We start from the raw sequence: 17,234 nt of genomic DNA on the forward strand, positions 1-17,234 counted from the left end.
AGGCACGAGGCTCTCCCATAGAACTGTATGGGGTGGGGGCATGGAGTGGCAATGTGGGGCCCCGTTTGGGAGATCACTGGGACCCCCCCGCGATCAAACACTTTTCTCACCTATCCTGTGGATAGGGGATAAGTTGTTTTTTGCTGCAGATGTCCTTTAAGTGTAATGTTTCTTTTTTGTTTTGTTTGGGTTTTTTTTATGTGGATTATTTAAAGCTTCATTAATGTTTATTGTTATTAACGAAATAATTAAATATATACTTTTTTTTCTACAATTTTTTTTTTGCTGTATCACATTTACTAAGCATTGCTCAGTTTGATCGGTGATCTGCTAGTAGAGTCTGCCGAGTCAGAAACTGGAAAACATCTTACCCCTTATCCAAAGGATAGGGGATAAGATGTCTGATGGCGGGGGTCCCACCGCTGGGGCTACCTGCGATCTCCGGGATGGAAGCGGCGATGTCCAAACACGGAAGCTTGGAGTTAATACGTAGCTGTCACGCCTCCTCCCACAGACCTGAATGGAGGGGGCGTGGCGGCTGTGGTCATTAGTCATCCAGCACGGAGCGGAGTTCGCTCTGTGCACTGGATGACTGGGGAGCCGCAGCGGAGATCATGGAGGTCTCGGCGGAACACCCCTTAGAATGCAGGCATTTAAGGGCTCATTCACGCAACGTTTTGGGAATACGTCAACCAGATGTGCGCCCCATTCATTTGAATAATCCAGATGGAGCAGATTAGTGACTCCGGTCTCTGCTCATTTTTGGACCGTACCCGGTTTTGTTGCCGGACTGAAAACCATCGTCTGCTACGGTTTCAAACTGATACGGTTCAAAAATGAGCAGAGACCAAAAAGTCACTATCCGGCTTATTCAAATGAATTGGGTGTGAAACGAGTCCAACGGGGATACGGTGGGGATCCCCAAAACATGGTGTGAATGCACCCTAGGAGGTTAGTGACGGACATCATGGAGATCAGTGATGTAGGTCATTTACTTTGAGTGGTGGCTGCTGAGAACAGTCGTCACTCACTGCGCGTTGCTTCAGACTCCATGTACAATGCAACGTAAATGTACATTGCTGTGCGCTAAGGACCAGGCAGCAGCGCCGTACATGTACATCCCGTGTCCTCTAGGGCAGTTGTTTCCCAACCAGGGTGCCTCCAACTGTCGCAACACTACAACTCCCAGCATGCCCGGACAGCCTTCGGCGAGTTGTAGTGTTGCGACAGTTGGAGGCACCTTGGTTGGGAAACACTGCTCTAGGGGGTTAAATGAAAGACGTCATTACACACTACAATTGGCCCCACAGAAAACAAGCCCTCATATGGCTCTGTGGATGAATAAAACAAGAGATCAGCCCTGCGGCGGTATCATTAAGGAGAGAAATACTGCAAATATTAAAGGGGTACTCCGGTGGAAATTTTTATTTATTTATTTATTTTTTAAATCAACTGGTGCCAGAAAGTTAAACAGATTCTTAATCCTTCCAGTACTTATCAGCTGCTGTATGCTCCACAGGAAGTTGTGTAGTTCTTCCTAGTCTGACCACAGTGCTCTCTGCTGACACCTCTGTCCATATCAGGAAGTGTCCAGAGCAGGAGAGGTTTGCTATGGGGATTTACTCCTGCTCTGGACAGTTCCTGACATGGACAGAGGTGTCAGCAGAGAGCACTGTTGTCAGGCAGAAAAGAAATTCAAAAAGAAAAGAACTTTCCCTGTAGTATACAGCAGCTGATAAGTACTGGAAGGATTAAGATTTTTTAATAGAAGTGTGATGGTGCACTGGCATCAAAGTATTCCTTAGAATTCTCCCTGAGTTTCAGATGTATTCTGTAGGTAACTTAGGTCATTTCTCTATGTGTTATGGAGGGGCAGGGGGATCTGTTGTCATGGTTGATATGTCTAGACATAAGATGGACACAGGAAGATGCTGAGCAAAGGAATGCAAATTACTCCTGCTGTTCACATAGGGTCTGGGTGGGGGCTGGATGGACACAGGAAGATGGGGAGATACTGACCAAAGGAATGCAAATTACTCCTGCTGTTCACATAGGGCCTGGGTGGGGGCTGGATGGACACAGGAAGATGGGGAGATACTGACCAAAGGAATGCAAATTACTCCTGCTGTTCACATAGGGTCTGGGTGGGGGCTGGATGGACACAGGAAGATGGGGGGATACTGACCAAAGGAATGCAAATTACTCCTGCTGTTCACATAGGTTCTGGGTGGGGGCTGGATGGACACAGGAAGATGGGGAGATACTGACCAAAGGTATGCAAATTACTCCTGCTGTTCACATAGGGTCTGGGTGGGGCCTGGATGGACACAGGAAGATGGGGGGGATACTGACCAAAGGAATGCAAATTACTCCTGCTGTTCACATAGGGTCTGGGTGGGGGCTGAATGGACACAGGAAGATGGGGGGATACTGACCAAAGAAATGCAAATTACTCCTGCTGTTCACATAGGGTCTGGGTGGGGGTTGGATGGACACAGGAAGATGAGGAGATACTGACCAAAGGAATGCAAATTACTCCTGATGTTCACATAGGGTCTGGGTGGGGGCTGGATGGACACAGGAAGATGGGGAGATACTGACCAAAGGAATGCAAATTACTCCTGCTGTTCACATAGGGTCTGGGTGGGGGCTGGATGGACACAGGAAGATGGGGGGATACTGACCAAAGGAATGCAAATTACTCCTGCTGTTCACATAGGTTCTGGGTGGGGGCTGGATGGACAAAGGAAGATGGGGGGATACTGACCAAAGGTATGCAAATTACTCCTGCTGTTCACATAGGGTCTGGGTGGGGCCTGGATGGACACAGGAAGATGGGGGGGATACTGACCAAAGGAATGCAAATTACTCCTGCTGTTCACATAGGGTCTGGGTGGGGGCTGAATGGACACAGGAAGATGGGGGGATACTGACCAAAGAAATGCAATATACTCCTGCTGTTCACATAGGGTCTGGGTGGGGGTTGGATGGACACAGGAAGATGGGGAGATACTGACCAAAGGAATTCAAATTACTCCTGATGTTCACATAGGGTCTGGGTGGGGGCTGGATGGACACAGGAAGATGGGGAGATACTGACCAAAGGAATGCAAATTACTCCTGCTGTTCACATAGGGTCTGGGTGGGGGCTGGATGGACACAGGAAGATGGGGGGGTACTGACCAAAGGAATGCAAATTACTCCTGCTGTTCACATAGGGTCTGGGTGGGGGCAGGAGGGACACAGGAAGATGGGGAGATACTGACCAAAGGAATGCAAATTACTCCTGCTGTTCACATAGGGTCTGGGTGGGGGCTGGATGGACACAGGAAGATGGGGGGGATACTGACCAAAGGAATGCAAATTACTCCTGCTGTTCACATAGGTTCTGGGTGGGGGCTGGATGGACACAGGAAGATGGGGGGATACTGACCAAAAGAATGCAAATTATTCCTGCTGGACACCTCAGGTCTGGGGGCAGACACCTTGGAGACGCTGGCAGTGCCCCTTCCCCCTACAGGAAACCCCCCTAAGAAGAGCTGGGTGTGGGATTCAGAGAGCGTGTGATGTCCCAGAGACAGGACTGATGTGAGGACAGAGCCTGGAGGGCGTGTGATGTCCCAGAGACAGGACTGATGCGAGGACAGAGCCTGGAGAGCGTGTGATGTCCCAGAGACAGGACTGATGTGAGGACAGAGCCTGGAGAGCGTGTGATGTCCCGGAGATAGGACCTGATGTGAGGACAGAGCCTGCAGGTACTGTGATGATCTCGGGGGTAAGAGTTGCTGCCAGTACAAGTTTTTTTTCCTGGATAACCCCTTTAAATCAACCAGTGCCAGAAAGTTAAACAGATTTGTAAATTACTTCTATTAAAAAAAATCTTAATCCTTCACATATTTATCACCTGCTGAAGTTGAGTTGTCCTTTTCTGTCTGGAAACAGTGCTCTCTGCTGACATCTCTGCTTGTCTCGGGAACTGCACAGAGTAGAAGAGGTTTGCTATGGGGATTCGCTCCTACTCTGGACAGTTCCCGAGACAGGTGTCATCAGAGAGAACTTAGACAGAAAAGAACAACTCAACTTCAGCAGCTCATAAGTACTGAAAGGATTAAGATTTTTTAATAGAAGTAATTTACAAATCTGTTTAACTTTCTGGAGCCAGTTGATATATATATATATATATATATATATATATATATATATATATATATAAAATCCCTAAAGAAAATAGTTTTTTCTTTTTCTTTTAAATCAACTGGTGGCAGAAAGTTAAACATATTTGTAAATTACTTCTTTTAAAAAATCTTAATCCTTCCTGTACTTATTAGCTGCTTAATACTACAGAGGAAATTCTTTTCTTTTTGGAATGCTCTCTGACGACATCACGAACACAGTTCTCTCTGCTGACATTATTATAATAATAATAACGCTTTATTTATTGTTGTCCTTAGTGGGATTTGAACCCAAGTCACCAGCACTGCAAGGCAGCAGTGCTAACCACTGAGCCACCATGCTGCCCTTAGCATACATCTGCTATGCATGGTTGCTAAAATGGACAGAGATGTCAGCAGAGAGCACTGTGCTCGTGATGTCATCAGTGTTCCAAAAAGAAAGGAATTTCCTCTGTGGCATTCAGCAGCTAATAAGTACTGGAAGGATTAAGATTTTTTAATAGAAGTAATTTACAAATATTTTTAACTTTCTGCCACCAGTTGATTTAAAAGAAAAAAGATTTTCACCGGAGTACCCCTTTAAAGGATTCTATAAGAGAGAAATTGGCCTATGGACAAAGATCCTACCCAAGAGGGAGGGGCGCTGTTCACGTAACCGCCATCGCTGCGTTATCCTTATGTCAGCTAAACAGTGTTTACTGTCAGAGCGGTTATCTTCACCGACCATAGCCCGACTGATAACCCTGCTGAACAAACATCTCTGTTTGAAGAGGATGGATATATTTAACCCTGTAAGGACACAGCGGCTTTGGTCATTGTGGACACAGACAATTTTCTTTTTTATGCGTTTGACCTTTTTTTTTTTTTTTTTTTTTCCTCCTCGGCTTGTAACGCTTTTATTTTGACACCCACAGAACCAGAGCTTGTTTTTTGCGAAACCAATTCTACTTTGTAGTTGCAACTTTTATTTTACGGCGCAACAAAGAAAAAGTATTATTTGTGGAAATAATTTCATTCTATGAAAAAAATAAAAAATAAAAAAATTAAAACACAATTTTGGAATATTTGGGAGGTTTCCTTTCTAGCACACTTAAAGGGGTTATCCAGGAAAAAACTTTTATTTATATATCAACTGGCTCCAGAAAGTTAAACAGATTTGTAAATTATTTCTATTAAAAAATCTTAATCCTTTCAGTACTTATGAGCTTCTGAAGTTAAAGTTGTTCTTTTCTGTCTAAGTGCTCTCTGATGACACCTGTCTCGGGAACCGCCCAGTTTAGAAGCAAATCCCCATAGCAAACCTCTTCTAAACTGGGCGGTTCCCGAGACAGGTGTCATCAGAGAGGACTTAGACAGAAAAGAACAACCTTAACTTTAGAAGCTCATAAGTACTGAAAGGATTAAGATTTTTTAATAGAAGTAATTTACAAATCTGTTTAACTTTCTGGAGCCAGTTGATAGATATAAAAAAAATAGTTTTTTCCTGGAATACCCCTTTAATAGTAAAATGACTCGTTCTCTTTATTCCGGGTCCATACCATTTTAATGATATCCGCTTTGTATAGGATTTGTTTTATTTTACTACTTAGAAAAAGAAATAAAAAAAGAATTGTATGCTTAAAGGGGTACTCCGCTGCTTGGCGTTTGGAACAAACTGTTTCGAACGCTGGAGTCGGCGCCGAGAGCTTGTGATGGCATAGCCCCGCCCCCTCATGACATCACACCCCACCCACCCCCTCAATGCAAGTCTATGGGAGGGGGCGTGACGGCAGTCACGCCCCCCCCCCCCATAGACTTGCATTGAGGGGGTGGGGTGTGACATCATGCGGGGGCGGGGCTATGATGTCACAAGCTCCCAGGGCCGGCTCCAGTGTTCGGAACAGTTTGCTCCAAACGCTGAGCAGTGGCGTACCCCTTTAAAGGGGTACTCCGCCCCTAGACATCTTATCCCCTATCCAAAGTATAGGGGATATGAAATCTAATCTCTGTGCAGCACCCGGCATTCATTTAGAATGCTGGGTGCGGGAGGCGGGGGTCATAATGTCATGGCCACACCCCTTGTGATGTCACGCCACGCCCCCTCAATGCAAGTCTATGGGCGTCACGCCCCCTCCCATAGACTTGCATTGAGGGGGTGTGGTGACATCACGAGGGGTGTGGCCATGACATCACGACACCCACTCCAAGCGTTCCGAATAAAATGTTCCGAACGCTGGAGCAGCTGAGTACCCCTTTAAAATTGCCCTATTTAGACCACTATAACTTTTATTTTTCCAAAAACGGGGCTGTATGAGGGATTATTTCTTTCGTCGTGATCTGTAGTTTTTTTTATCGGTGCGATTTTTGTTAAGCTGGAAATTTTTTTTATAATTTTTTATACATTTTTTTTCCTGATATATGAATTGACCAACATTTTTTAATTATTTTTATTTTTTAACATGTAAAAACAATTCACTGTACTGGACCATAAACATTATGTTTTAATAGTGTGAAAATTCTGCCCGGCAATACCAGATTAGTTTTTTTTGTTTGTTAAAGGGGTTCTCCGGTGAAAACCTTTTTTCTTTTAAATCAACTGGTGGCAGAAAGTTACACATATTTGTAAATTACTTCTATTAAAAAATCTTAATCCTTCCAGTACTTATTAGCTGCTGAATGCTACAGAGGAAATTCCTTTCTTTTTGGAACACTGATGACATCACGAGCACAGTGCTCTCTGCTGACATCTCTGTCCATTTAAGCAACCGTGCATAGCAGATGTATGCTAAGGGCAGCATGGTGGCTCAGTGGTTAGCACTGCTGCCAGACTTGGATTCAAATCCCACTAAGGACAACAATAAATAAAGCGTTATTATTATTATAATAACATCAGCAGAGAGAACTGTGCTCGTGATGTCATCAGAGAGCATTCCAAAAAGAAAAGAATTTCCTCTGTAGTATTCAGCAGCTAATAGGAAGGATTAAGATTTTTTAATAGAAGTAATTTACAAATATGTTTAACTTTCTGCCACCAGTTGATTTAAAAGAAAAAAGGTTTTCACCGGAGTACCCCTTTAAATATAAAGGGGGGGGGGCATTTACATTTTTATTAGGGGAGGGGCTTGTTTGTATATTTTTTTTAAGTCATCTTTTTATTATTTATTTTTCACTTTTTAGGAGAGCAATCATTCAATCGCTTTTGTTGAACATTGCTATGCATTAGATCAGTGATATCAGCGCTCTGCTAGTACTGTCTGCCCGAGGCAGACTGTATGAGAAGAAGGGCAATTGGCCTGGAGGTAAGGAGGAGACCTCCGGCCGCCATATTAATTCATCGATTCATCGTGCTGCCACGGGCTAGATAAGTGCCTTGAGGCCACATTCATCTTCATTTCACCCTTTAGATGCTGTAATCGCCATTGATCGCGGCATCTAAATGGGTAAATGGTGCCATTAGCGGATAAAAGAGTTCTGTGATCAAACTGAAGTTACTGTATAAACTTGGCTAACTGGTTATTGTATTGTACTTTGATCTTTATCTTTTTATAAAGTTAGATTACTTTTTGATGTAACTCTTTCCATTGACAGCAGGTGTTGTTCTTAGCAATCCTTATCAGTAACCTTTGTGCTATCGGAACCCTCTGTAGCAGTTGTTTTTATTAGTATTATGTTTTATTAGTAACCTTTATCGGGGCTTTGTAGACCATCTAGTAAGGTATTAAGTAATAACTACACTAAACCAGCCATCAAATGTATAAAACTGCATCCTGTGCTTTTTTTTTTTTTTCAGGCCTTTTTTTGGGGCATTTTGATGCCCAATTCACACTATGGAAATTCTGAGCGGAAAAATATTTTTTCAACGGGATTCTGCTGCACCATGCACATTTATGGAATTTCCACGGCGTTAAATGCGGCTACGGAAATTTAAATTCCGGACTCGACTGAATCCTTTCGGAAATGCTCTGCCGTCAATGGAGATGGCGCATGTCCATGTGGGCCTAGCACCGATTTATATTAGCGGCCGCTGCTGCATGCGGAAATATCTACCTGGAATTTCTCCAAGCGGATATAAGAATAGGCCTTCAAGCCACGCCCCCTCCATTCATGTCTATGGGAGGGGGCGCCACGCCCCCTCCCATAGACATGAATGGAGGGGGTGTGGTGTGACGTCAGAAACATGGAAGCCCCAGGCTTCCGTCTTCGTAAGCCGCAGTGCCAGCCCCCAGATCGACAAGGGTCCTAGCAACCGGCCCTCCCGCGTTCAGCCCCCAGATCGACAAGGGTCCTAGCAACCGGCCCTCCCGCGTTCAGCCCCCAGATCGACAAGGGTCCTAACAACCGGCCCTCCTGCGTTCAGCCCCCAGATCGACAAGGGTCCTAACAACCGGCCCTCCTGCGTTCAGCCCCCAGATCGACAAGGGTCCTAGCAACCGGCCCTCCCGCGTTCAGCCCCCAGATCGACAAGGGTCCTAGCAACCGGCCCTCCCGCGTTCAGCCCCCAGATCGACAAGGGTCCTAGCAACCGGCCCTCTCGCGTTCAGACATGTTATCCCCTATCCTTTGGAAAGGGGATAACATGTGTAGTGGTGGAGTTCCACTATAAAGGCATGTATCCACGTATATTAAAAATAATATACATAATATGGCTGTTTTTAAAGGGGTACTCCAATGGAAAACAAAATTTTTTTTTTTTTAGATCAACCGGTGCCAGAAAGTTAAACAGATTTGTAAATGACTTCTATAAAAAAAATCTTAATCTTTCCAGTACTTTTTAGGGGCTGTATACTACAGAGGAAATGTTTTTCTTTTTGGATATCTCTTATGTCACGACCACAGTGCTTTCTGCTGACCTCTGCTGTCCATTTTTAGAACTGTCCAGAGCAGGAGAAAATCCCCATAGCAAACATATGCTGCTCTGGACAGTTCCTAAAATGGACAGCAGAGGTCAGCAGAGAGCACTGTGTTCATGACATCAGCGGAAATGCATTTCTTTTTTGGATTTCTCTTTAGTATACAGCCCCTAAAAAGTACTGGAAGGATTAAGATTTTTTAATAAAAGTGATTCACAAATCTGTTTAACTGTCTGGCACCAGTTGATTTAAAAAAAAAAGAAAAAAAAGGTTTCCATGGGAGTACCCCTCCTTAAAACTTGCAAACAGAGACCTGATTTAAAAAACAGGTCTTTGCTTGCAATTTTCTAGCGTTTTTAAAGGGGTACTCCGCCCCTAGATATCTTATCCCCTATCCAAAGGAAAGATAAGATGTCAGATCGCCGCGGTCCCACTGCTGGGGAGCCCCCGGATCCCCGCTGCGGCACCGCGCTATCATTACAGCACAGAGCGAGTTCGCTTTGCACGTAATGACGGGCGATACAGGGGCCGGAGCAGCGTTACGTCATGGCTCCGCCCCTTGTGACATCACGGCCCGTCCACTTAATGCAAGTCTATGGCAGGGGGCGTGACGACTGCCACGCCCCCTCCCATAGACTTGTATTGAAAGGGGCGGGCCGTGACATCACGAGGGGTGGAGCCATTACGTAACGCTGCTCCGGCCCCTGTATTGCCCGTCATTACGTGCAGAGCGAACTCACTCTGTGTAGTAATTACAGCGGGACCGCGGCGATCTGACATCTTATCCCCCATCCTTTGGATAGGGGATAAGATGTCTAGGGGCGGAGTACCCCTTTAAGGGTTTAAATGGACAAAATAAATAAATAAAAATGCACCAAAAATGTCAAAACTTATTGGCTTTTTTTTCTTTTTTAAATCAACTGGTGCCAGAAAGTTAAACAGATTTGTAAATTACTTCTATTAAAAAAATCTTAATCCTTCTAGTACTTATTAGCTGCTGAATGTAATATTCAGCAGCTAATAAGTACTGGAAGGATTAAGAGGAAAAGCTTTTCTTTTTGGAACACAGAGCTCTCTGCTGACATCACGAGCACAGTGCTCTCTGCTGACATCTCTGTCCATTTTAGGAACTGTTCAGAGCAGCAAATGTTTGCTATAGGGATCTTCTCCTACTCTGGACAGTTCTTAAAATGGACAGAGATGTCAGCAGAGAGCACTGTGGTCACGATGTTAGCAGAGAGCTCTGTGTTCCAAAAAGAAAATAATTTCCTCTGTAGTATTCAGCAGCTAATAAGTACTGGAAGGATTAAGATTTTTTTTAATAGAAGCAATTTACAAATCTGTTTTAACTTTCTGGCACCAGTTGATTTAAAAATAAAAAGTTTTCCCCCGGAGTACCCCTTTAAAAGAAAAAGAAAAAAAATTACCGTAAAGATAAAAAACGACATGTGAACTGTTAAAGGGGTATTCTGACTTTATACATCTTATCCTCTATCCAAAGGGTCCAAAACACACAAAAAGGTGCAAATATTTCTATGATTTTTTTCTCAATGTCAGTTCTGCTCCTTGTTTTGGCTAGAAAAAAAAAATATACTGACTGAAATACTACATGTGACCCCAACCTTACTCTATGGGCCGTGGTCACGTGAATAGATGTCAGTTTACATGTAGTGTGTATTTTTGTTGTTTTTTTATTGTTATTTTTTTTATTTCATCCCTTCTTAGAAAAAATCAAATCTTCCAAGTCACAACAACATCACAACTTCACCATTATGGAAACTCTACAAAGTTTTTTACCCTGGAAGAAAGAAAGACATCCTTCTTGGAACAAGATGTGTAGATCCTGGAACGAGACGGTAAATTTTATAAAATTCGGAAACAATATTTTGGACTACAAAGAGTGGAACCCATGGGAGAATCTGTGTAAATCCTGGGAAGACTTTCTCTCTTCAAAAGAAAGGCTACCGAAATCTGAAAGACAGAATTCAGCTTTTTTTGACGAACTGTATACCATAGGAAAGCTGACCAGAGATAAATTAGAAGAAGCTAAAGTAGACCTGCAAAGGAAAACAGACGAGAACGCAACGTTGAGCAACCAGAATTCCATCTGGAGTCAAAGATGTGAGAAGCTTCAATATCAACTGGACGTCGAAAAGCAGAGGATGGCTGAAAATGACCGTCTTCATAGGAACAATCTGGAGAGGCTGAAATTGCAGAAGGAAAGAGAACTTCAGCAGGTCAAGGCCAAGAGTGAAGAACTGGAAGAAGAACTTCAGCAGGTCAAGGCCAAGAGTGAAGAACTGGAAGAAGAACTTTCGTCTCTCGAAAGTCAAGATACTCTTAGGGATGTCGTCGATAGGCTTGGACAGGTCGGTAGCTGGAATGTTTTTGACTGGTTGTGTAGCTGTGAGGAGGAATTCAAGACTTGGAATTGGAATTTGAAAGATTTTGAGAAGATCCTACTCAGGTGTATGGATCCGAGCAGCTTCGCATCACTACCTACCATGGTAAAGAAAACACTTGAAATGGAATGGATCGATAGGTACAGATTCATAGCTCAAACGTTCATTCCTGACCTGAAAAACTTGCTGTACAGAGAAAAGATGAGGGAGGACGACACGGTGTTGCAATATTTTCATCGCATGTGGATGATATACCGCGTTGCAAAGTACCCAGTCCATGTATCTAAGGAGGATGTCCCCTACAAACACGCCATCTGTAGAGGCCTGCTTCCTCATTTGTACCAAGTGGGTGAACAACTGCGCGACGAGGACTACGAGGACATCGAAAGCGCCGTGCGTGACGAAGAGTATTCCTTGTCGGAATCTGAAAAGAAGAGAATGATGGAACGGAAAGCCGGTCCGGGATTTCCTTCACGCATGAAGATATGGAAGATGTTAATGAGTTGTCCTGTTGATTTTGAAGAAATCGATGAGGCCAGTTACTCTCACCTTCTAACGACTCTGAGCAGACACCGGGATCTCGAAACGGGAGCCAAGATAACTCGGATAGAGTATGAAACCGCAACGGTAACCCAGCCCTATTAATAACCAAAAACTATGCAGCTTGTTAATTCTGATTGTTTAATATTTAGACATGTCCGGAGAAGACAATGGTGGGGAACATTGAGTCAGGACCTCCACCAGTTCCCGAATTAAATCAACTGGTGCCAGAAAGTTAAACAGATTAGTAAATTACTTCTATTAAAAAAAATCTTATTCCTTCCAGTACTTATCAGCTGCTGCATGCTCCACAGGAAGTTGTGTCGTTCTTCCTAGTCTGACCACAGTGCTCTCTGCTGACACCTCTGTCCATGTCAGGAACTGTCCAGAGCAGGATAGGTTTGCTATAGGGATTTGCTCCAGCTCTGGACAGTTCCTGACATGGACAGAGGTGTCAGCAGAGAGCACTGTGGACAGACAGAAAGGAAATTCAAAAAGAAAAGAACTTCCTGTGGAGCATACAGCAGCTGATAAGTACTGGAAGGATTAAGATTTCTAAATAGAAGTCATTTACAAATCTGTTTAACTTTCTGGCACCAGTTGATTAAAAAAAAATGTTTTCCAGTGTAGTACCCCTTTATAACTTGAAACAACCAAGTGAACACTTAAATTTTCGAGATGATGAAAACCTGAGATAGTCTTAGGACAGTGGTCTCCGGGTATGCTGGGAGTTGAAGTTTAGCATAGCTGTCCGGGTATGCTGGGAGTTGAAGTTTTGCAACATCCAGGGGGCCACAGTTTGAGACCACGGTCTTAGGAGATGCTTACCACACTTCCTTTAAAGGGGTACTCCACTGGAAAAAAAATTTTTAAATCAACTGGTGCCAGAAAGTCAAACAGATTTGTAAATGACTTCTATTTGAAAATCTTAATCCTTCCAGTACTTATCAGCTGCTGTATGCTACAGAGGAAGTTCTTTTCTTTTTGGAATTTCCTTTCTGTCTGACCACAGTGCTCTCTGCTGACACCTCTGTGCATGTCAGGAACTGTCCAGAGCAGGAGAGGTTTTCTATGGGGATTTGCTCCTACTCTGGACAGTTCCTAAAATGGACAGTGGTGTCCGCAGAGAGCACAAAAAAAAAAGAACTTCCTGTGGAGCATACAGCAGCTGATAAGTACTGAAAGGATTAAGATTTCTAAATAGAAGTCATTTACAAATCTGTTTAACTTTCTGGCGCCAGTTGATTTATAAAAAAAAAAAAAATAAAGTTTTCCTGTGGAGTGCCCCTCTAAAGGAAGTGTGGTAAGCATCTCCTAAGACAGTGGTCTCAAACTGTGACCCTCTGGATGCTGCAAAACTTCAACTCCCAGCATGCCCGGACAGCCAACGGCTGTCCAGGCATGCTGGGAGTTGAAGTTTTGCAATAACTAGTGGACCACCAGTTTGAGACCACTGTCCTAAAACTATCTCAGGTTTTCATCATCTCGAAAATTTAAGTGTTCACTTGGTTGTTTCGAGCTGTATCGTGAGAGTCTCAAATCTCAGTGGAAGGGGATTGGGCACTCTACAGCATTTTGCATTAACCCTCGTTTTTGGGAACCATTGGGGCTCATCACCCTCCATTGATATCATCTTCTGACATGTCTAAAGTGAATATTAGAGTATATGAATATCACAGAGGCCCCGACATACAAAAGCATCGTATGTTGATGCTGCCTCTGAGAGGCCATCGTATGTTGAAATGATCGTTATTTCGGGGTCATCGTAGGTCGAGGGGTCACTGTATTTAAAAAAATGTTTTTTTTTGTTGGATCGGAAGGGTATGCTTTAAAGTCGACAGACTCTTCTGTGTCGTGGAGTCTGCCGATCCCTGAGCCATTTGCCGGCAATAATGACCGACTAGGGGGAATATTAGAGACAGACAAAATGATTCCACTGCCAAAAAACGATGAAGCATTTTGTCCTTTTGATCTTCCCTGTGTAATCTTTTCCTTTTCACAATAATTGTTACAGGGATTCCTGCGTTTCTAATAAATCTTACAATATCTTATCATCTTTCCTCACATTGTTGGCTCAGCTCCCAGAATCAATCTGCTCCTGCTCACCGGCTGCCAGTACAATGGAGCTTTTTTACTGATTTTCCTTTTGGCTAAAAACAAAAAATAAAATAAAAAAATAAATAAAAAAACTTCTCTACATTGGTCTCTGCAGACAAGAACTTAGAGGGCTGAATTGTAAAGAATATTTTCTGATACAATAATAGCAAAGTGATCGTTACATTTTATGATACATACTACAGAGAGAGGGCGGGGGGTGACAACTGTCATGTTTGTCATTCCGGGCAGACTTCCCAACTCTGCTCCCGCCCCCCACCCCACCCGCTGATAGATTTTGTGAGAGAAGGATCGGCATGTTGGGTTCCAAGAGCTAATCCTTTTGTTCTTGGGCAGATAAGTCGCTGTCAGAGAAAGATAAGTCAGACATTGGCGTCATCGGCGGGACCTGCCAATGTCTTATGTGTATGAAGGCCACTTACCCGTCCACTGACAAAACAGGATGTCAGGGGGAAAAGGAGATCGGGGATGCTGGATATCAACCACCAATCCTTTTGTTGTTTGGTAGATAAGTCGCTGCCAGAGAAGTCAGACATTGGCGTTACAGGGGGGAGCAGCCAACAGTCTACTGTGTATGAAGACCACTTAACCGTCAGCCCATTAAAGAGAATGCCCAACCCTTTTGTATTTAAGGTTCACTCCGCTGCTCAGTGTTTGGAACAAACTGTCACGAGCTCTCGGCGGTCGTTCCAAATGCTGAGCAGCAGAGTACCCCTTTAAATCAATAAACCAGTGCCAGAAGAATCTAGCAGCGACTTTACTTCCTCTCCCCATTCAGAACACATGTGCGCTCAGCTAAATAGAACATGCAGGTATATGGGGAGACTGGGAGAGGTAACCATTGGCCAAATAACCTTACATGTATGGCTAGCTTAAATAAATCAATGACTGTGCAATCTGTAACCTCACCCCCAACTAATATGTCCATCACTGGTCTTCTCATATAGGCAACTTCTGTACCTATAGTTATGCCCTCATAAGCAGCTTATAGTGGCTTCTATTGCCCATGATGGATGTCGTTACATATGGAAATATTTGGTGTACAGTAAAGATCATTGGGGTAGGAATATTTTTGGACTTCATGTCCTTTTACCTCAGTGAAAAACACAACTTTTAGCCCTTCATAGTGCAATTACATTACATAATATGGCAAGCAAAATGGCCGCCAAATTGATGGACCACAAAGTTATATTGAAATGTTATGCATGTAGGATAGGTTACCCTCCAACCCAAGATGAAGTATTGAAAATTCTGTATTACAGATGTAGATATCTAGTTACACTGTGTATTTCATACAAAACATGACCCACCTCTCTCCCCATATATTACTGCTGCTATAACGCTTGTACCTTCAATGTCATATTTGTAGACCCATAGATAAGCTTTGCCTGTCATATAATCCCAACAGCTCATATTATATGCATTGTTTTGCTACAATTTATCTGAATTGTTCAATAAACCTCTTTCGAGCTTTCTGGCCTCGTAGTTGTGTGGTTTTCTTTACCAATTGATCACTTTTGAATATACTGAAGAATTTGCTCTACACAGTCTAAAGGCAGCTGATCTATGGGCCTAACCAAACCAATCCAACAACTAGTACATAATATAATTGTATGAGGGACCGTAGTGGGGACTACATTGATGCTTCAGTTTTTGTAGACCCCATTACTGTCCCACTAAGAGATATATACAGTAACTTTCTCTTATATTACCAGTTACTTGACATTTCCACGCTATTAAATTGGTCAGTTGCAGGTGAAAGGTGCTTAAGACTGGGAGTACAATGTATTAGGGGTTGTTTACATGTTTTTGCCCCGCGTTTAAGGGGTTATCCAGGATAAAAAAAAACAGAACTGATTTCTTCCATAAACAGCGCCACATCTGTCCCCAGGTTGTGAATGGTATTAGAGTTTAGTTCCATTGAAGGGAATGAAGCCAAGTTGTAATACCACACACAACCTGGTGACAGAGATGCGCTGTTTTTGTATGAAATCCGCTCTGTGTTTCTAAAAAAATCGTGACATGATTAATGTGTCCATAGGGGTCCAATGACAAAAAAGTGCCTTCTTATTTAATGGCTACCTTTGGAAGCTTTAAAGGGGTACTCCGCTGCTCAGCATTTGGAACAAACTGTAGCAAACACTGGAGCCGGCGCCGAGAGCTCATGACGTAGCTTGTGACGACATAGCCCTGCCCCCTCATGACATCACGCTCCGTCCCCTCAATGCAAGTCTATGGGAATAGAATTGCATTGAGGGGGAAGGGTGTGACGTCATGAGGGGGCGGGGCTATATCGTCACAAGCTCCTGGCGCCGGCTCCAGCGTTCAGAACAGTTTGTTCCAAACGCTGAGCAGTGGAGTAGCACTTTAATTACATCACTGCCACTTCATGGACACTATCACTGGGGATTCGAGCAGCCGGATCTGTGTTGGTCCACCAGTAATGCTATGACGGTGCAGCACCAGCACCTCAATGGCTTCCTTTAAAGGGGTACTCCACCACCCCAGCGTTCAGAACATTTGGTTCCAAGCACTCGTTGCGGGGGTTGTGACATCATTGCCACGCCCCCTGGTAATGTCAGGCCACGCCCCTCAATACAAGCCTACGGGAGGGGGTGTGGCATCCACCACGCCTCCTCCCATAGACTTGCATTGAGGGGACGTGTCAGTGACATCACAATCCCCACAGCCGGCACCCAGTGTTCAGAACTAATTTTCCGAACGCCCGGGCAGTGGAGTACCCCTTTAAAGATTGCCTATGCAGAGGCAAGTGTCCTACAACAAAAGGAATACAGCCTTACCTTGTCAAGGTCCCCATCAAGCACTGCGTGTACCAGAGCTGAAAAACAAAAAAAACAGGGGGATTATTACAGAATTCTATCCTACACAGCTTCATTACTAATATCCTCCTGAGAAATAGCGCCACACTTGTCCATGTGGCTGCTTTCTTCTAAAAACAGCGCCCCCCCCCCCCCATGTACTCAGGTTGCATATGGTACTGCAGCTCAGTGCACTTTAAAGGGGTACTCCGGTGCTCCAGCATCCTAAACATTTTCTTCAGAACGCTCGGATACGGAGGCCGTGATTGTGAGGTCACAGCCACGCCACCTCGTGACTTCATGCCACAGTTCGGAATACTCATGCGTGCGTATAGCAGCGTGGTAGAGCTGGTGCAG

General features: G+C 44.0%; 2 protein-coding genes across 10 annotated transcripts in view; one reads left to right on the top strand and one right to left on the bottom strand.

Annotated features, from left to right (window-relative positions):
* Positions 1-12,223, top strand: part of LOC130267672 (uncharacterized) — an 89,553-nt gene extending 77,330 nt beyond the window's left edge. For all 3 annotated transcript variants that reach the window (XM_056517750.1, XM_056517751.1, XM_056517749.1), the window contains one exon: positions 10,727-12,223. In XM_056517750.1, the coding sequence (XP_056373725.1) occupies positions 10,774-12,048 (1,275 nt within the window). In that variant the 5' untranslated portion in view covers positions 10,727-10,773 and the 3' untranslated portion in view covers positions 12,049-12,223. The remainder of the gene's footprint in view (positions 1-10,726) is intronic.
* The window catches only part of DGKI (diacylglycerol kinase iota), a 311,383-nt gene that overhangs the window by 26,984 nt on the left and 267,165 nt on the right, over positions 1-17,234 (bottom strand). For all 7 annotated transcript variants that reach the window (XM_056517740.1, XM_056517742.1, XM_056517741.1 and 4 more), the window contains one exon: positions 16,860-16,897. In XM_056517740.1, the coding sequence (XP_056373715.1) occupies positions 16,860-16,897 (38 nt within the window). The remainder of the gene's footprint in view (positions 1-16,859; positions 16,898-17,234) is intronic.

The sequence above is a fragment of the Hyla sarda genome, chromosome 4 (genome assembly GCF_029499605.1).
Source record: "Hyla sarda isolate aHylSar1 chromosome 4, aHylSar1.hap1, whole genome shotgun sequence".
NCBI classification, from domain to species: Eukaryota; Metazoa; Chordata; class Amphibia; order Anura; family Hylidae; genus Hyla; species Hyla sarda.